At 40.2% G+C, this 20,758-nt stretch overlaps 1 protein-coding gene across 11 annotated transcripts in view; it reads left to right on the top strand.

Annotated features, from left to right (window-relative positions):
* IL1RAPL2 (interleukin 1 receptor accessory protein like 2) overlaps positions 1-20,758 on the top strand; it is a 431,040-nt gene that overhangs the window by 235,056 nt on the left and 175,226 nt on the right. For all 11 annotated transcript variants that reach the window (XM_039387783.1, XM_027716577.2, XM_027716576.2 and 8 more), the window contains one exon: positions 13,338-13,611. In XM_039387783.1, coding sequence (XP_039243717.1) covers positions 13,338-13,611 — 274 coding nt within the window. The remainder of the gene's footprint in view (positions 1-13,337; positions 13,612-20,758) is intronic.

The raw sequence follows: 20,758 nt of genomic DNA, 5'->3' as shown, positions 1-20,758 counted from the left end.
GAAAAAAAAATCCAATTCTCATCATTTTGATGACATACTTTGGAATATTTAGTATTAAACAATAGCAGAAAATTGCATTGTGAAGGTTTATGCAGCCCCAGGCAGTCTGAAGATGGAAAAATTAGTACAGCTTTTCAAAATAGTGGTTGGCTGGAAGGGTTCTGGCACCATGTTATTCACTGTGCATCAAAATTAACACATTACAAGCAGTGGTTATTTTCAATTATGTAAAAGCAGATGAGTCTTTGGAGAGATTAAAATGAGATTTGTAATGGCTTAGGAGAATTCTTAAAATTGACAACTTGACACAGCATGATTTCAGATTATGTGAAATCTGGCATGAGGATATTTATATGTCTGTTTGCAGAGATTCTGTTCAAAGTCGTCATGATGGAAATATTTACAATGAAGACATAATAATGTCTTTAGTATGCAAATCATTCTAATTGCATTTCTTACACTGTCAGCCTCACAGTGAAATATCATTTATTTCACAAGTGACACATGAAGAAATATGATTACATTTGTGATACTCTTATTTTTAATAGAAATGCAGCAGACAGTCTTCCTATTTGAAAAACTTCTCTTTATCAGCAGTTCCCTTAACACAGTTTGTATGACGTTTGCATCTCTTTATTTCTGCTTCCAACACAGCGTCTCTCTGTTTTATTCTTCTTCCCCTCTCACAAAGAAGGTTTGCTGTAGGGACGTGCTTCCAGAAGTGTCGGCACCCTCTGCAGGGTGCAGAGGTTGTGGGGGAGGGCTGATCCCCGTGGGAGCTGGATGCCATCCACACCTCTGAGGCTAGACCCTGTATCTTGTGAAAACAGGAATGATTTGTTGCCTTTAAATTCTGCTTTAACCTTGATAAGAGCACTTGAAAAGTGCCTTTTTTTTTTTTTTTTTTTGTGCCCCAGGAACACGTGTTAGACTGTCAGACACCTCTCACTTCACTTCCCTGTCTGTAGCCCAAAATCCTTACCCTGAGGTCACATGCCTCCTGTGTGCTTTTTCCCCTCTGGCTGGGAACAGTCATTTTCCTCTTCCCTCAGATGTAGAGCTGGACAGATGACAGTTCTGTCATCTCAACTGAAAAATCTGTCATTATGAACTGAAAGAATAATGCAGTCAAAACAATATTAAAATTGACTGGGTTGAATTAAATAGAGCATTTTTAATTGGGAATGCATCCACTCACAACACTGTGTGTCATAATTAATCCTCCCTCCTGTCCTCAGCTTCCCCAGTGGGGAATTTCCCCATGATTTGCAGAATTCTACTTACATTTAGCAAGGGTGGTGAGGGAAGGATCAAGGACCAGGGGGCAGGAGAGCCCCAGCCAGGAGTCCTCCCTGAGCAGCTGAGACAGGGACAGCCTGCCCACCCCAGGCACTGAGCATTTGCAGCCCCTCACTCATTGAGGGGCCCCTCTTTATGAAGAAGATGGATGGAAGAAGAAGGTATCCAGCTTTGTGTGTCCTCCCTAGTCACTGTGAGGTTTTTTCTATTTAAGAATTTAAGTACTGATTTTCCATGTTTCAAAGGATGGTGTCCTAAGTGGAAAACATAGTGGTTTTCTATGGGGCGATCCCTACAGTGGCCAATCCAGGTGCAACCACCTCAACACTTTGAACTTGTCCTCAAGCTGTTATGGCAGTCAATTCCCAAAGCTGGGGCAGGAAATGAGGGCTGGGGGTTAGGTCAAGAAACTGGGAGTGAGCAAGGAAGAAACATGATGGAAAATGAGCAGCCTCCACGTTACCTACTGAGTATTGGGTAACCAGTCAGTACCAGTGGAGAGACATCAATTAAACATGTTGCTCCAGTTATGTAATTTTTTCTGGTTTATCAGTAGCTCATGTGGAGGCTTTTATGATGAATTTCAGAGTTGTCTTGTACGGTTGTGCTGTGATGATTTAATAACAATGTGCTGATGGGTGGTGGGGCTGCAGGACAGTGTCCCACCTGGATGACATGTTGACATCCAAAGAAAAGCCTTAGGTGCCCAGGGCTCTCCAGCTACCCCCCCGCATCCCAGACCCAAACTTCTGTCTTTGCCGAGCCTCCTCCCGGAGCTCAAACATCTCCGTCTCCCCATTCCTCTCAGGCTCTGCTTGGTGAAACAGGCAGCAGCTGCGTGTTTTTGCAGTGAGTTGAGGCCATTGAGGATGACAGGGGGCCCATGAATAAAACACAGACCTGTTTGTTTTGTGCCGTTCTGAGCAAATGATGTATTAGTAATGAAGTATTCGCAGTTTTGTTGCTTTTTGCTTACTAATAAATGAAAGGTTCCTGTTGCCGGGTTTTGTTTCTGGCTTATGAAGTAACAGGAAAATGTGAGGAAAAGGCTGTAAACTGGGCTGGTTTGGGGTCTGTCTGCTTCATGATGGTTCTCATTTAAAGATAGTCACTGCTGTGTGTCGGCTGGAAGCAGGGCCAGTTTCTGTGGGACTTCAATCAGTGTTGGCCCTGTTCTGAGTCTCCTGAGTAAAGGCTTTGGACAATGACTGGAAAGAGGATGAAGTCCCTAGGAATGTGCCCATGGGGGGAGCTGCAGTCCCAATGATGACTAAATGGCCCCTCTACCTCAATGAGGGGGCATCACCAGGGCTGGGGCTGGGGCAGAGCAAGAACCCAGGAATGGGAGCCCAAGAGGGGAGACTGAGGAGTTGTACTGGTGACAAGGCCTGCTCAGGGCCACCACTCACAACTCATCTGGAAGTGGGTTGGGACTTTGGGGGAACTGTCAGACCATAGCAGGGAGCAGGGAGAGTTGCCATCACAGCCCCCTTTTCATGGTCTGTGTTTGTGAAATGGAAATGGGTGTGGTCCTGTCAACGCAGCCCTTGTTTTCACTGGAGGTGCATAACTGGGGGATGTGGGATTGCTGGTGGATTCAGTGCTGCAGGAATTTGCAATAGGCAGCTTTTAGAAAATGCATTTGTAAATGTAAAGATGTTCCTAAGCAAATGAGCAATGCTGTGTTACAGAGCACAGGACTTCATTACCAGTTGCTGCTTCACCTAGAGAGATGTGTCTGTAGCACAGGTAGATCTTGTAATGGCTCATTTTTCAATCATCCTTCACTTTTCTTTCTTACATGTAATAATAATGGCTTGCAATAAGGAAACCTGTATGTTTGTTTGTTCTTAAGGCTTGCTTCTATTTAAAATAATGTTTACTGTTTAAAAATATCTCATTTTGAAAGCACTTCATAATTCACCACTTACAGACATATTTTAAACAAATAGGCCTCTAACACTTCTATTCATGGTTGTCTATAAAAGCAAATGCTGTTTTTATTTGTGAACGTTCCTTTTACTGAAACGGAGTTTGGTGTGTTCCAGTCAGGAGTTTCCTATTTAAATTCTGCTGAATACATGCAGATAATGAATTTAAATGAGAGGAGGAATTACTACTTAGGTTAGTGCATGGGTCACAACCTTTTCAGACAGAGGTCTTCCTGTCATGCAAGTGGAAATGGTAATTGGCTCACTGCAGCTGAAATTATCTGTGCCAGATAACAGGAGGAATGGCAATTATGTCTTAGATATCCAAAGGTAAATGTGTAGAGGCAAAGCAAATGACCAAAGCTGGTTATTTGTTGCAAGTGAATTCAGATGAACTTGACTTGTGTTCATGTGCATGTCCTGATTGAAAATTGTGCATTCTCTCTCTTTTTTTTTGTTGTTTTAATTTTTTAATGTTACAGTGCGTTCATGCAGTAGTTTGCAGATATCCAGGGCTCAAAACATTCATTCTACCTGGTGTGTTTATGATAGGGAACCAGTTTTGTAAAGCATTTGGTAATCCTCTGATGGACTGACTACATCTTTGTAAGTTAGAAAATAAATGATCAATGAGTAGGCAGAGTATGTGCAGACCCAGCTATGGATATTTGTGTGAAAGGCTCCTTTCATGTGCCTGCGAATTGGTGTTTGGTGATAGGACCAAATCATGGGATCAGGTAGGTTGGAAGAGGCCCCTGGAAGTCTGGAATCTGGACTCTTGCTCAAAGGCCTGGCATGATGGCACAGTTGGCTGTGCAGGCCAGGCAAGTGTGTTGGTCAGGCATGAGTTGCCCATGGAAATTGAGGAATTTGGGCTACCAGAAATGTCCCTGCTCCGGTGTCCCAGTGAATAATTGCTTAAACCTTGTACAAATACCATGGAGGTCATCCACAGGAATAACTTAGTCCTGCTTTCCTCTTGTGGTGGGGTGTGATACTCTCCCATGGCTCTTTTGAGCCTCCTCGCTCTCTTCTTATGTCGAGTAATCTTCCTCTGACACAGGTGAGATGTGGGAAGAGCCCTTACAGCAGACCTGGGTTACTCAAGGATTCCCCTCTGCAGACAGGGGAAGAAATTAATACAGCCTGGTGTATTCAACAGGGAGTCTGTCTTCTTAACCTAATCCAAACTCAAGAGGACTCTGCCCTGAAAGCAGATAATGCAATTCAAACTGTCCACATACTTGAAAAACAGATGAAAAATAAAATAACCTCGTGCATGTACACCACTCTGTCTGCCCCACAGAGACTAGAAAGTTAATAGAGGTTCATTCTCTTCAATTTTTAATTCTTATTATTCACAGTTCTTTCCTACAACTCCCTTCTGGGAATAACAAGCAGTGGATAGAGAGTTTTCTAATTGTGTGATTACTTGAGTCTGCAACTGCCTGATCTGGGATCTAGTTTCCATTTACTTTACCTTCAGTAACTTTATTCAAAGGGACTAATGAAAAGAGACTCATCAATTATTGAGATGAATTCAGCTTTGTTCCCAAAGTTTGCATGGTGCTAAAGACATGAAAACAGAAGTGTGTGAAAGTCTCTGTGGTTAATGTGATTGGCTGGAGACTATTAAAACCGTCTTGGAGAGTGTCCTTAAAGAACTCATGTATAGTCGACACCACTTAAAATATTAAATGCATATACCTTCAGGTATAAAGTATATTTTCGGTGTGTTGCTCCTTACCTGAAATCTTGTTAGGATAAAAGTTTTATTTATAAATGCAGTGGAATGTTTTCAGTCTGTTTTACTCGCTAGTAGTATCAGTTACTATTCCCCCTTAGATAGCGATTCTTCTTTCTTTGTATCTCCTTTGTGTGAAGATAGTTCTGTGCACCAAAGAAGTATCAGAGATGCTGGGAAATCTCTCTTTGTGCTTTTCCATCACTCATTAATTCCCTCAGGAATCTGAAGAGCTAATAAAAATGGCAATATTCATTGCACAACGTGTTAGAAAAAATTACTTTTTCCGCATTCGGGAGCCTGGAAAATGGAAGTATTTTTATTTACTAGATTTTCTGGACAATATGTTAAAAAAAATGGAGTTCAGGTAGGTTTCAGAACTGGGTAAACAGTTAATTTACAGTCTTTGAGTTCATACTTGTGTTTGTACTGATTTCTTGAGTACTTGAGTTGTTCATTTATGAACTTAAGGATTTAAACAGGAAAGTTTTGTTACTTGGTCACTCTAAGAAGCAGCTGTAATGTCAAATACCTGATCTGGCTCCTCCGGTCTAGAGCAACATACTTTTTCTGCCTAAAATAATGTTTCCTTTGTAGTTGGATAAAGAAAAAAGGGAGATATGCAAATATGTCATTGCATGGCTGACTTTGAAGAAATAGAGATTAATTTATGGATCCTCAGATGACAAAAAAATTTTAGTTGTTTGGATATCTTGTTTGCCACAGATTATCCATTTGGTTTTACATCTGTAGAGCAAAGAAGGAGGCTGGCCAGAGGGAGGAGTTTTGCCAATGAACTTCCCCAGAACTCTTCCAAATCTGTTGCCCCATTGCAGGAGGAGAACTGGAGCAGGAAGGACAGGCCAGGCAGGCTGGGGCACATTACTTGAATCCATGTATGGGACTTCACAAAATACATGAAATCATGAAGCCATTATTTCTTTATTGTTCATGTCCTGGCTCTACTGCTGTTGATTTTCAAGGTGCCTTTTACATTGTTTTCTAACATGGTGACAGCTGTGGAGAATCAAGGCATTATACTGAATATTTAAAACCAAGCCGCTTTTATAAGTTCCAGTTTCTGTTTACTTCAACACAGGCTCTTTAAAAACCTGCCAGATACTGAAGTGATTAGGAGATCAAGGTCACCAAACACTCATTTTTAAGGTAAATATGCTGCATTTTAAGCAGTTGGTTTAGTGCCCTCTCTCTCTGTGCTCAGCAGAGCGATCTGCTCCACGCAAAGAGCACAGCTTTGGAAGGGCACTTCAGGTTCCATCTGTCTCCAGGAACATCTGACTTGGAAGAGGTAGCAAAGAATATGATGAGAACAGAGATTTTCTTTCCCTCACAGAATGTGTCTCAGAGCTCTCTATCCCCAGCAAAATCTTAACCTGCCAGCTGTGATTTGCTCTTCTCTCCATCAGCAAGCATTCCCAAAAGCCCCTGTGATAAGGTGCCACCTGAAAGGCTGGCTCTGACAAGTGCTACAGGATGAAATGCCCCTGTCCAGTCACTTCTACTGACACTGCTGCAGCATTTTTGTTCTTCAAGTATGATTTCTAAGTCTTGACCTCATTAATATGCCATCGCTCCTGGAAGCTGAGACTTTGTTCAGGTTTTTTTCTCTCCCTAGAGAATTCTGGTGATCTACTAGTATATTTTCTTTTGCATTTTCAATATAAGACTGAAATGCTCCTGGCACCATATGCATATGTAATTCAGAGCAGAGCAATCTGTGGTTATTTGAACCTCTGGCGATATATATTTACAGTGTGTTTGACCTCAAAGGAAATGATGAGTGTTCAGCTGGAATATTTGACATTTGAGTTGGGTTGTTTAGCTGCATATCATAAGAAAAGCTGGTCAAAAAAATGAAGCAAGCACAAGACTTAAAAACCTTTTGGTCCATCTTTTAGAAATTTGAAGCTTTGATCAAAATTTGGAAAAATATCAGATAATGTATATGGATAACTAAATGCATTTTTCCTTATTTATGACCCAGATTTGGATAAATATTTGCATGTTGCTAAATCTGGTAAAGTAGGTTTTTTGCACTCATCAGTACTTGCTTTAGGAATTTTGAAATATTTGCACTTTTGCATGTCCTGAAAGTCCCAAACTTTTTCAGCAGTAAATTTGAATGGTCTACTTCTTGCTAGAAAAAAATCAGAAAGTAGAGATCAGAGTATAGAAACTACAAAGTCTGTGGGTGATCGTCCTCTTAGCTGTTGTGTTTCTATAGCAAAATAATCTTGGTTTATTGCTGAACAAGATGTTTCTGGGATAGAAATTAACTAGTTGGAGTTGTTAACAGGGTAGTAGGAGAAGCATGGCAAAATTCACCCATCTTGGATCATGATAAACTTGGTTTTTTTCCTCAAGATTGGTGGTTTTCTAATTGGTCTTATCTCCAACAGATACATTTTTGATTTACTGTATTTCTCAGGGGACAACTATATGTATTTTTTTCTAAAATGCAGTTTAAAATTTGAGCGTAGTCAGAGTCAAAAACAAAGGTCCACTTGACTCAAAGAAGGGTAAAACTGTAACTCACATCACAGACACTTTACCTGAACTTCCTCCTCCTCTCCTGCCTGCTATTTGCAGTCACTCCTCTGCTGCTGGAGGAGGGCACTCTCCACCCCTTCCTGAAGTACCGCCAGTACGGACGACTCCTTCTCCCCTGTAAAACTGGGTAACTTGCTCTCTATGTTGGAGATATCAGCTCAGATATCTTTAGTTAGAGTGGATTTTTATTAATAGCTGTCAGAGCGTCCTTTGACCATCCAGTTTGGTAGGTCAGCCAAGCTGAGGGAGCTCCACACGCAAAGAGCTTACCCTGCTTCGGAGGTGACATCCATTATTTTGAAGAGTGAGCAAAGTGGTCAATGGACTGTTTTATTTGAAATGTGTTCTCTGACCAGCAAATGTGTCTCTGACCATCGGAGTATTTAAAGATTACTCCAAAGGGAGGGGGTGGTGTCTGTCAGTTTTTAGGCGGTTCAGCTCCCTGACAGGGCTCATGGTGTGAGGAGCAGGGGACCACATGCTGGGCTCTGCTGACTGTCAGGTCTCACGTGGCAGTGCCAGGCTGTGACGAGATGCTGGCAGGGGTCTGCAAGCACCACAGCAGCATTAGCATAGTGTAGCCAGAAAGCCAGAGATGTGAAACCAGTTATGCATGGCAAGGCTGATCCAATACCCTGACCCTTGTGAAGATCACGTCCGGCCAAAGCTGTTAAAGGTTTTACTGTGTTTGCTCACATGCAGGACGTGTTCCCTCTTCTCCAGAATCAAGATCTGAAAATACCAAGTTGCCAAAAATTCCTTGCCTGTAACTGATTTCTCTCCTTTAAGATTCTAAAAAATTTGCATCCCTCTTTGGACATCCTTAATGGAGTGCATCTATCATTCCTACATGTCTGCAAAGCCCGAGCATGGTGGATATCAGTTCCTGGACTCTGCTGTTCTACAGCTAATATGTACATAAAGATATAACTCTTATATTAGAGGAATGGTAGTTTTATTTCTGACTATGTACCTGCAGTCACAAGCATTGCTTGCTTTGTGGAGCAATAAATTTAATACATTAGCTAGTCTGGGTTTTTTTAATTATTTATTTGTAGATGATTTCAATTTAAAATGAGATTTTCAGGTAACAAGGTAGGCAAACATGTTTAACAATGCCATGATATAAATTGCTGTAGGTGACAGATCCCTACAAAAATTATAACAGGCAGATTCGCTATGCAAAAAATTATTTATATGACAGCAATCAGAAAGACAAATTACTCAGAGACTATGTACATGCTCCTCTGTAATTGCTCATAAATTATATGGTTCATGTTAAAATGCATCTAGACTCCCTAGACAGTGAGATTTATTTAAAATAAGAGTAATGGGAAATTATCAGGAAATGTTGAGGAAGAAGATGCAGTACACGCTTTGGGTTGATTGTTGACATAAAAGTACAGTCAGTTATTGTCAGCCAACTTAAACTCGTATTTACTTAATAATTTTGAAACCTTCATTTTCAATTCACTCTCTCCTCAGGTTGCATTAGCCTGGATAGATAACTGGGATGGGCTCAGTGGGGCTCTGCCATGATTCACTGCTGCTGTGTTTCCCAGCCCCGGGGGACACACTGGGACTCTCTCCTGCACCCGTGCAGGGCTCTCGTGTACCTGAACACTTTTGTGTTCTACACAATAGGGTGGAATTAGTCACTTGGGGCAGAAGTTACGCTGAGGGAGTGGGGACACTGACTGATGGACAAACCGCTTTTCCTCGGGAACCTGGGCTAAAAACGGGACAGTTTTTTTCCATATTCTCTCAGTGCTCCAAATTTAAAATAAAAAATATTTCAAAAAATTATTGAAGGTTTCTAAAGTACACCCAGAATATACAGGATTTAATTTGAGTTGGCTTTCAGTCAGGCATTTACCAGGTGATTATAGGGTAGCAGAGGAATAGCTTATATACATTTATTATGTAGTAAGTTCCTCTCTCTAGTGCCATTATTTTTCTCTTCTTACCACCCTGATTATATTACATATTGAGAGCCAGCCCCAAAAAAATGACAGCAAACTTTGTTCTGGATAATGGAGTGCTGGACTCCACCTAAGCAGCTCCAGTCATTTGTAATGACAGCTTGGAGAATACTCCAAAAGAATCTAACAATGCTCACGCTCCAGTGACTGACAGCACGGCAAGAGGAAAAATTCCAGCTTCCATGTGAGTGCAGGGAGCCTGACCTAGATTTTAGCCTCTACAGCTTCGTAAGAGGAAACATTCTTGACTGTGTATTTAACAAGAAAAAAAAAGAGTGAGGGGAAAAAAGTCATCTCCTGTTTGATTAGTCTTTCTTCGATAATTAAGATTTAGTCAAGGAGGTCTGTGAGACTTCTCCCCTCTGCAGATGTCACCAACCCTGTAATGAATGGTTGCTCCATTCCCTGTGTGCTCTCCTCTGTAATTACCACCTCCTGACAGGCTGCAGGGAGGGAGCTCTTGCAGGGGAGCAGCGGGGGCAGGCAGGGGCAATGGGCAGGCACAGCCTGCCTGCACCTTCCCCTCCATCCAGCTCCCTGTGTTGGGGTCAGCCTTGCTGTGGGCTGCTGAAATTCTTCCATTTGGACACTGTTAATGGGAAAAGGGTCTCCTGTGTAAATTTCCTTTTCTTTAATTTCTTCTTCGAGATGCAGGTGCTGGGCTGGGCTCAGGTCACTGTGCTCAGTGCCGACTAGAGCGCTGGCAGTGGCCAACAGAGCACCAGCACTACTGTCTTGTTCTCCTCTGGGGGCAACTAGAGATGGATTTTAGCCACTCTAGTGACCTGCTTGTAAATAATCTTTCAAATGCCTTTCATCTATTCCACTTCAACAAGTCAAATTTTGAAAATAAAACAGTAGAGAAGTGCACACTAGAAGGGAGAAGAAGTTTTCAAATCAAAGTGGAAGATGAGACAGAATGAATGACACTGAAGGATGATTAGCATTAATTTGAGCTGTGCTTCGACAAGTTGTTTGATGTGGATGTGGGAGAAATTTTACTGGAATCAGAGGCATTTTCAGCTTCCAAAGCTGGATTTCCATATTGGGTCAGTACCTGACTCCATAACTCCTCCTAATTGTGACTCTGCTCTGTGAAATAAATGAAAAACTGGCACCATTCTGCTTGACCCTCAAGCTTTCCATATGTGTCTGAATGTCAGTTATTCTTTGCTGTGGTTTAACTTTGCTGAACCAGCACAGGTTTGAAAGCATTAGGTGATGTGACAGGATTCGATTGACACAAGATTGACAGGATTAATTAGTCTGGATCTGAATTCCAGTTCTGGGCACCCCTATTCATTTCAGCTGAGACTTTTGTGTCTTTGCTAAAGTGCAGGAGGAAGGGTGCCTTTGAGAATATCTGTGTGTCGTGGAGAACAAGAGGTGAGCCATCTGGAGAGCTCAGCATTGCCTTTCACATCCCTCACTGAGAGAAAGTGACTGTGAGCTCTGCGCTGCTCTTTAATTGTAAATCACACCAGCCTAAAGAGCAGTGCTTATAAAAAGCACAGAGTTTTGTGAGGAAGCTCTGTATGGAGTACAATGATACCTGCTCGATGTAAAAGACTTCAGTCCACTCTATAAAATAATTCACGGTGTCAGAACTGGGCTTTAACATAAAAGTGGATTGGATGGGGTTGTAGGACTGGGAGAACCAGCTCTGCTGCTGGTTGCCCATGTGTGTGTAACAGTGATGCAGAGAGAGGCCAGTGTGGTGTTTCCTGGGGTCCTGACAAGGGCGTGTTCAAGTTACAACGTGCAGCTTTGGTCACAGTGAAGGATGTTATAAACCTGGAGGGGATGCACTGAGAGCAAATACTTCTGTGCAGGATTTTCAATTAATTATTATCCAAACTTGTCCTGTTGTGTGTGGCACTAAGTGTGAGAGGGTGAACACAGAGGAAGCAGTGATGCTGCAGCAGTGAGGAAAACAAAAGTCAGTAAATTGCTGATGGCCCTTCAGTTGATGTCATTAACAGCAGCTGTTAAAAGCAAGAAGCAATGAATTTTAGTTTAAATCAACGGGATGTTTTCATCAAAATGAAAATGAAAATTGAAGTTAACCAAAACTGTGTGTACATAACATCAGGTGAAGGATTTGGTTTGGGGACTTTTCTTGATGAGAAGTCAGCTGGCACAACCAGCTGCTGTGTTTGTACCTGCCAGCAGGGTGGGGGCAGGAGCAGGGAACACCCTGTGGGTAAAGGTGTTCTAAGACCTCCCTTTGCCTGCCAATACCCTCGTGACCGTAGGTACATAACATAAGTTTGAGTATTGGGTTCCCCTTCCCTCCTGAGCTTATGCTAGTTTGGGGTTTTTTTACAAGTAATGTTTGTTTTGCAATAAGATGTTACATGGAAGTTATGTATCAGAAAAGTATGAAAGTGGTCAGTGTCAACAGGTGTAAAATATGGTTCAGGTGCATGGCTCATGTGATCACAGTACAGTTAAAGCTGATTTATGGCAATGGGAAAATTAAAACCCTCCATTTATCACAGGTACTTTTGAATGATGGAAGAGAAGCCTGAAAAGATGTCAGACATAATTTAAAGGCTGTAAAAACTGCTAAAAAAAGGACCAGACCTGATATTTCACCATGTGTAGAAATTTTGGTTTGCTGCATTTGTTTAGGAAGTAAATTAAAAAATCACTTGAAGAGTGCATGCTATTGAAGATGTATATGAAATCAAGAGTGTATAAGGATATCCAACATTTATAGTTTGAGAATTAATGTTGTAAATGCAGAAGAGGCAAACTGAGCATTACTTGGTTGAATTTGAGGTAGCTGCATGAAGGGTAAAGATGCTCCACTTACTTGTAGCTGAATATGATCAATAAATTCTGGAAACTACATATTTAATGAAGTCTATTAATTTTAGGTAATGTGTTTGCCTATTGATGATCTGCCTTTGAATTCTTTGTCCTTGGTTATGTTCTTGGTTGACTTTCAAACTTACAATTTTTCCAACAATGAGAAAGATTGAACTAGAAGGTCTCTGATAATTGAGGGGGAAGTTACACATGGATACGTATTCGTGTTCTAGGATTTTATTGTAACTAAGATAATAATAAAGGGAGAAAAAATTGTAGGGAGAAGTAATCTTTTATTTAACTGGCTGACATATATTAATTTTACAAGTGAAATATCAAGAAAACTGTTTCAAAAATTTTTGCTGAACAGAACATCAAAAGTTCTCTTTTCTTGTTTGTACAACTCCTGTATTAATCTTGATTGTACAGGCAGCAAGTAGTAATTGTATCCTGTTGTGTGTAATACACATCTCTACAGTGTGAGTAGGCTGTAAAAAGAAAAAAGTTCTGTGGAACTGCCTCGAAAAGAAAATGATAAATGTCACATCTGTTATTTGGGGTTTTTTTGCATAACGTAATTAGCAGAGGTGGATGGAAAAGTTTTAAGGGATAAGATTGACATCAGATGCCAATGTACATTTTCCTCCAACAACAAAATAAAGATTTCAAAACTGGTTTCCAGCGGCAAATAGTTAAGGTGAAACATTTAGTTTATTTAATAAAAAATTAGTGCTTTGGAGATGAAAGTAATGATATTCTAAAGAAGTGTTCAGTGGCTCAATGTGTTCTATTTATTGCCTGCAAATTCACAGTTACATGTAATGAAAAAAGGTGTATGAAACCCTAATTGCCAATAGTTGCTTTACGTTTTTCGTATTACCATAAAACAAAGGTTCTTTTCTTTTAGTGTATTGCATTGTATTTCACAAGCATCCTTGAACTATATTGGAAAATATGTCTGTGTCTAATATTTCTTTATTATTGTTTTGCTTTCAGTTGATGGTTGCATTGACTGGTCAGTGGATCTCAAGACATACATGGCTTTGGCAGGTGAACCAGTCCGAGTGAAATGTGCCCTTTTCTACAGCTATATCAGAACTAATTATAGCATGGCCCAAAGCACAGGTCTTAGGCTTATGTGGTACAAAAACAAAGGAGATTTAGAAGAACCCATTATATTTTCCGAAGTTAGGATGAGCAAGGATGAAGATTCCATATGGTTTCACTCGGTTGAGTTGCAAGACAGTGGTTTCTACACATGTGTTCTAAGGTGGGTATTCTAAGTAAGAATGTATGGATTGTCTTGGTTAAAAATATGTTTAATTTTAGCTATCAGGATCGAGATATTCATCCAGCTAATACATAATCATTTTTATTCTCATAATTATATATGTCACATAATGCTTTGTCTCAAAATTAGTTTCCCTAGTAATTATAGTTACCTTGTCCAATAGCTGTAATTAATGTGCTTTCACTTAATTACTTCTTTTTTTTAAGTCCAACATTTGCAAATTCTCAATTTGCCATAAATCTTCAGAACTTGATACTTCTTAAATCATGAAGTATTTTGGTTAAGTAATGTTCTCTTTCAAATCCTCTAAGTTATTTGAGAGTTACAGTTTGAATTATTCTGATGGGGTTAGGACATGGGGAGTTACAGTTCTGTCTGGTTTTGAAGAAATGTGTATTTTAATATACAGTTATGATTTGTCATAAATTTGAGCAGACCTCATTTGGTAAGGCACCAAAATGCATGTCTCAGAAGTATTTTGGAACTGTTGGATGAGCCTTAAATTAAACATGTGCTGGAGCTCGTGATTTCCATCATGTGGATGTTGATGTCAGCTCTATGCCTAAAACAAGAAGATAAAAAAAGTAGAATTCTTTAAGAATGAATGAATAAATATTCCTTAAATGATCCAGTTCTGAATTAAACTTTATATGATTTGGTTTTAAACTGTTTAGTTTCAGAGAACGAAGCTTGCATCATCCTTCTCTGCTATTCCATACTGAAATTAAACATGTTTGATGAATTTAATATCAAATATTGCAGCAAAATAACAGCACTGTTCAGAACCCAGAATTTGCTCTCTCTCCATCTCTGCTGACTTGCTGTCTCAGCTGCCTCAGACCATTTTGATCCCGAGGAACGCTGCTGAAATCAAAGGTTGTGCCGTGGGGCCTGGTGGTTCTACTGGGCACCAACGTCCAGTTTAAATATCAGATGCATCTGCCAAACTTACCATTAAGTCTGTGTGGCAGCCTTTGGAGTTATTCTTTTATTAGCTGCTCTGTCACAGGTTGAGTGTGCTGTGAACTCCTTGATTTTGAAATGTTACGGTAAGATGGTGATTTACATGTCTCGAGGGAGCTGTCCTTTTTTCATAAGAAGTCACTGTTGTGATGATCAAGTTACTAGTTTAATACTCTGAATATTTTTAATGCAAATCCTTTGTGAACAATGAAGAATTGATCTTGGATCAAATTCTGGGACGTACTTTTTTCCAGGAAATTTCAAAACTCTGCTCATTTACATGACAAAGTAGTTTTGGTAACAAATGGGCAAGTTCTTGAATAATTCATGGCTTCTCCTCATTGTCAGCTAAAAACTATATGACATGCTTCTTGGAAGGCATTATACAGCAACAAGATCTTCCTTGTCAGTTATGCAGTTTTCCTGCTTTGACTAGAACTTTCTTATATAATTACAGATATTTTTTCCTTTTTCATATTTATGTCAGAGTGCAGAATATTATGTGTGGCGGTTACAGATAAAAGACTATATTTCTTCCTTTACTGAATTATTTTTTCTTCCAAAAATGGGGTAACGTATCCTTGCTGTTACTGTTTATGAAACCCTGGGTGGCTTAAAATAGCAGAGGAAATAGCAATAGTAATTGATTTTAATATCATTAAAATTGAGCTAGATGTTATGTTCTGAAATGATGATCACACTTTTGTGGGAGACTATCCACATCACTGACTGTGTAATTTCAGCCTTATTAATCCATTTTTTGGAGGGGGATAAGCAGATGTTTGCGTTTTAGTCATTAACCAGGATCACCTGCTTTATGAGAATTAAGAGGTCACAAATGAGAGCAGTAATTTTAGAATATGATTTTATTTTCTAGAAGCATTAACAGTTTCTGTTACAAATGCTGTCTTTTGTAGACTGAGTGAACAGAGATAGAACTCGATGCACTGGAAATGTGTCCATCAGTGTGCAACACTGGGTTTAGGGTTGCATGCATAGTTGAATCTTTTGGTTTGGTAGCTGAAAGAAAAAAATTGGGGAGAAAAATGCTTTTGATTCAAGATAAATTTAAAACTTCTGCAGTGTTTCTCAAGAAAGAAGTTTTCATTTAGGTTCTCTAAGAGAAAATCAGGATCAATTCAATTCTGAATTGATGTCTTTCTAACCGCTCTCTAAGGATGGGTGAAGCCCTGGTGCAATTTCCTGTGCTATCCAAAGGGTCAAGTCCCACATTTGCATGTCCCAGTGGCCAGGCTGTGCTGAGTTCCACTACTTCAAGTCTCTTGCCTTAGAACTGTTTTGTCTGTTATTTGTACTTGTCTTTGCAAAAGTGTGCAAAGTGAGATTCTTGGATGTGGTGCTAAGACCAAGGGGAGACAAGGGATCCTTGTCCCAGAAGCAGTTTATGGCTTGAAAGAAAGGACAGTCTCGAGCTGTGAAGATCTTTTCTGATAAAAGGGAATTGAACACCAAGGCTTTTCAGTAAGTTGTACATAAAGGATATCACAGGCAATAGTGAGAGCTTTGCTAATTCACTCTCCCCCAGCTTGTTACTTTTTTCCCAGTCAACACAACATGACACATAAAAAAACTGTATGGGGAAAATATCAACTGCACTTTTCACTGAATTTCTTATTTGTTGAATGTCTTCACAATTCTATAAAAAACCCCCAAACCTATTTTTCAAGAAGCTGCATTATCTGGTTGCTCATGTGTGCTTGTAGGATCAAGGCATGAGTATCAATGAAGCAATTGGAAGGAATTTTTCAGAAGTTGCTTGAAAAGGGTGGGTATGAGCAGGTGAAGGATAGGCTGATATGACAGTGATTTGGAGATGGGTAAAAATTAAATGTGTCAGTTAATTCTTTCTTATGCAGAATTGTCATCTCAATAATCATAATGTCTGTTTTGTAAAAGAACCTGTAATACTGAATAAAATTAAGGAGTATTAGACCAACCATAATAAGAGGTTGCTTCTCCAGGCTGAAAAGGTCTGATATCATAATTTAAATGTTTCCTCTCCTTTATTAACCAGTTAGACATTGTTGCTTAGACAGATGTGGGGGGGTGTGTATAATAGGAGGAAGTTATTGTTGCATTAAAACCTACTTCTCCCTTCTCACAATACATTTTAGCATTGAGCTGACACTCAAATGCAAACCAAAGTGTGGTATTTTTCTCCAGTATTAAGCATGGATGTAACATATTAAAGGGTCCTAATTCTGCAAGGACTTTTAAGGAAGTGGAGAGTTGAGCTGTGTTAGCTAATCCTTGTGAATTCTATGAATCTTCTTTGTTCTTGGGTGCCTTTTCTGTGTAAAATCAGAGATTTGGATAAATCTGTTTTTCATTGCATCATTAGTATCATGACTTTACTGCCCAATAGGGAAATGGCTGTGTTCTGGAGGTCTCTTTGCAGTACAGGCCCTGGATATACCATTAATCTTCCAGCACCCAGCAATGCTACTTTCAGATAAAGCTGTCAACATTTCTTTTACAGAGGTTTGATGTTCTGGGATGTTCCCATCGGCACTCTGGATCACAGCTTCTTCACTGAAGCATTCAGAGATGAGCACTCCAAAACCAAACATGGAAACTCAACCAGATCTAAATGCATAGGGTGGCCCTAAAGTTCTGAGTATGTAGGACAGCCATTTGCCAGATTATGTGCTACTTTTTCTCTCTGAACAAATACATCTGTTTTTCTGTGTTAAAAGCCTGTTTTTTAAGAGGGAACAAAAGCTGGGACAACTTAAATCTTAACCTGGTAAAAGAAGAGAAGATAAGATGGGGAAAAAATCTCAGCAAGTTTAGCCCAAATTTGCCCTCATCAAGGGACTGCTCCTGGAAACCTTTCTTCTAACTAGTCCCAGCTCCAAGAGAAACTCTAGTGAGCATTTAAAGAATAAAACCAGTAAGAGTAAAAATATTAGTGCACATTTGCTGTTAATTAACTGTTGGTGAAATAAAATAACTCAATTCCCATAATGTGAATCAGGAGGGTAGAAAGTCTGGGCCTTCAGTGGGTGCAGGAAAGCAGGGGGTAGAGGTTTGTGGTCACCAGACTGGCTGATGGAGCTAAGCCTTGATTTTTGTACAGGATGCAGAATAAAAAGGGAGTGAGGGCCTTGAATGCCTATGAGGGAATAAGTTTGCAGATCTTTAATACCAGCATTTGATGCCAGAGAACTGCCGACAAATCAAGTTAGGAAATCTGTGTATCCTTTTTCCTTTACTGTGTCCCTGTCTGCACAGTTCTTAATGGAGAGCAGCATTGGTATGGACATGCACAGAAGAATTGAGCCTTTGCTGAGCCATTGGTGAAATACTGAGATATTACTTTCTGAGCAGTAATAAAATAGACCAATAGTAGATTTTAAGCCTTCTGGCTTCTGAATGTCTGTGGAGCACATGACCAGCAACTCCAAATCAGATTTAGGCAGCCTGGAGGGCTGGCAGTAAAACTTCATCTGTGGCACAACCTCTGTGCTCTCACTTCAGAGGGTGTTAGGGGTAGCTGAGGGGCTTGTTTCAAGTGCCTACAATCTGGACTGCAGAATGCACCCATCATCCCAGGAAAAGCTGCACCATTTTCTGAGTGCTGAATGTCTGGGTTTGGACCCAAAGAAAGGCCAAACAAGAATGTTGAACTAAATCACGATGTAAAAATCTGCAGGGATAAGGTTGCTTTCTCTGCAGCCATCTCCCATGGTTTTTGCAATATGTGTTTTAATGCAGTTGTTAATTTTGTTGGTGGCAATACAGACTGTTTCATTTTCAGTTGTTTTGGCTTTATTCAGTGCTAACCTGCTCATGACAAAGGTGATTTTGTATCTCAAATCCCTTTCAGTTGCAGTGTTGTAGTTCCAGTGGTCCCAGGCATGTCTGTAGAAGCAGTTACATCTCACATTTGGAGCAACTGCATTCAGCACAGGCTTCCCAGGCTCTGTATGACACTAACATTAAATGTCACACATTAAAAGTGTGTGACATTTGCCACAATAAAATTGACTGATTCTGTATAAACAAAATCCTGTGAGATACGGTATTCCATACTTCAATTCAGTGCTAGAGTAGATACATTACAGTCAGTATGATTCATGGTAAAATAAAATTTTTTGAGTTTTTATCACTGAGATATAATGTTTTTGGCATTATCAAAATGCAGGGGAAAGTAGAATCAGAATGCTTCTACTTTTGTATCTAAAATTGTGTATAGACTGATGGTGCTCCTGCAAATCATTTTGATGACACTGTCTTTATTGAGAGAAATCAGTTCTATCTATTCTTTGCAGAAAAACAAAGATTTGTTTCTTTTCCCTGGTGATATGTATATTTCCGCTCACTCACCCTCCTCTTCTAAAACTTTAAAAGAGAAATTATTCATCCCCTGTCTTTCTGAAAGCCAATGTTTACTGTTGATGAGAAGCTGCAAGAACAGTCAGGGCTTCAAGCAGAAATACCCGTGTTGCTCTGTGGTTGGAGGGCGTCCAGTGACTTCCCTGTTGTGGCAGCATGTACAGGAATGAGAATATTGTGTATCCTTCAGTTTTCCTAATAGTGAAATCCCAGCTTTAGATACCTTTAAAATGACTGACATTACTTTGCAGCCTGTGCAGATTGTCATAGCGAAAGCTCCCTGTGCTGCAGTGCCTCAGTGGCGTTTCAGTTCACTGTCACTGGTTGCTTGTGAAGAAGGACCTTCCCTGGTGGGCTTCCAGCCTTGCCTAGGGGAGAGAAAGGATGCAAAGTGGAGGAACTGCTTCCTCATGCAGTCCACTCTGCATGCAGGAGACCTGCTGCTGAGATATTGTTCAGCCCTCCTCAGCCACCTCCTCTCCAACACATCAGGGAGTTTACATTTCCCTTTTGTTCTCCACATATCAGTGGGGGAGAATGTGCTCCTCCTGTTGGAACCCACATTGAGCCAGCTGTGACTATAACATGTAGGTAGACAATGTTTTCTGTGTCCTGTGAGCGGACAGACACTTGGAAGGTTTCCTGAGGAAATCCATCATTCCCAAAGTACAAGGTGACAGAACCATAGGGAGTTAAGCTAATATTTGGTGAGTGATCCTGGAAGATAATTTCTTCTTTTCTGACCACTTAAGGGAAGACACAGCCAGGAGGACTCAGCTGCAGGACTCAAACAGTTTTGATTTCAAATTGACTTGAGGACAACTTCATGGTTCTTCATGATGGCATTCTGTGTACACCCTATGAGACAATAACTGATCCACTGGTTTACGTGCTCAATTGCCCACATACAAACAGAGCAGGACTTGCCTTTCAACATTGCATCTACAAAATTGGACTTAGATGCAGGACGCAGGATGTGCTCCACAGGTTTTATTCCCCAAGGCAATGAAATCAGTGAGATTTAGCAATGCAAACAAGTCCGATGGGTTTCCTGAATGCAACTTTTGTTTTGTGTGCTAGGTGTCCAATGAAAAAAAGCATAGAGGAGTAAATACAGGAATTCACACTCTGTGTGGTTTGGAAGACATAGAAGAGAACGTGTTCAGTGCTCTCAGAAACAGAGTATTGCAAATGCAAAATTATTGGAAGGGGATTTCTTAGTACTGTCCTGGGAGCAGTTGTTCCTGTGCCTCAGATTTATGTCATTTGTAATGGGGCTTTTCAGTAAGACAATGTAATTTAACAGTAATATCCAGAGTTCTAATACAAAAGTGTTAGGAAATAAATGAAAAGGGCTTAGTCATTTGCAGTAGCAAACTTTAGAGTAACTCACTGCGTTGTAATTCTTAAGGGCAAGGAAGAAATTTTCCCTGAGAGCAAACCCAGCCAATTACAGGATTTCTTCTACTGGAACAGGATGTGCTGAAGCTGAGAGAGACCACATGGATTGTGATATGCTGAGATAGCATGGTGTTCTTTTAGCTTCTGCATTTCAATTGTGTTCTGCATTATATTTTCACATATTCATTTCTAACATTTAATAACTAACATTAATGAAGACTTAAAAAAAATCCAACCCAAAAACAAGGGACACGATTGGACTGTGTGATTCAACTTAAATGTTAGGAGATTTTCTCTTTTTGCCTGAGTAGCTCCTGCTGGAATGACTGACTAGTGATTTGCTTTTGAATTGCTTCTGTCACGATGCAGAGGTCATCAGGACAAGTGCATGCATTTGTGAAGG

This window comes from Pipra filicauda, unplaced genomic scaffold, assembly GCF_003945595.2.
Source record: "Pipra filicauda isolate LSUMZ 115617 unplaced genomic scaffold, ASM394559v2 scaffold58_size5111680_pilon, whole genome shotgun sequence".
Classification (NCBI taxonomy): Eukaryota; Metazoa; Chordata; class Aves; order Passeriformes; family Pipridae; genus Pipra; species Pipra filicauda.
Note: the sequence above shows the minus strand (reverse complement) of the source record. Positions and strands in the feature narration are given on the sequence as shown.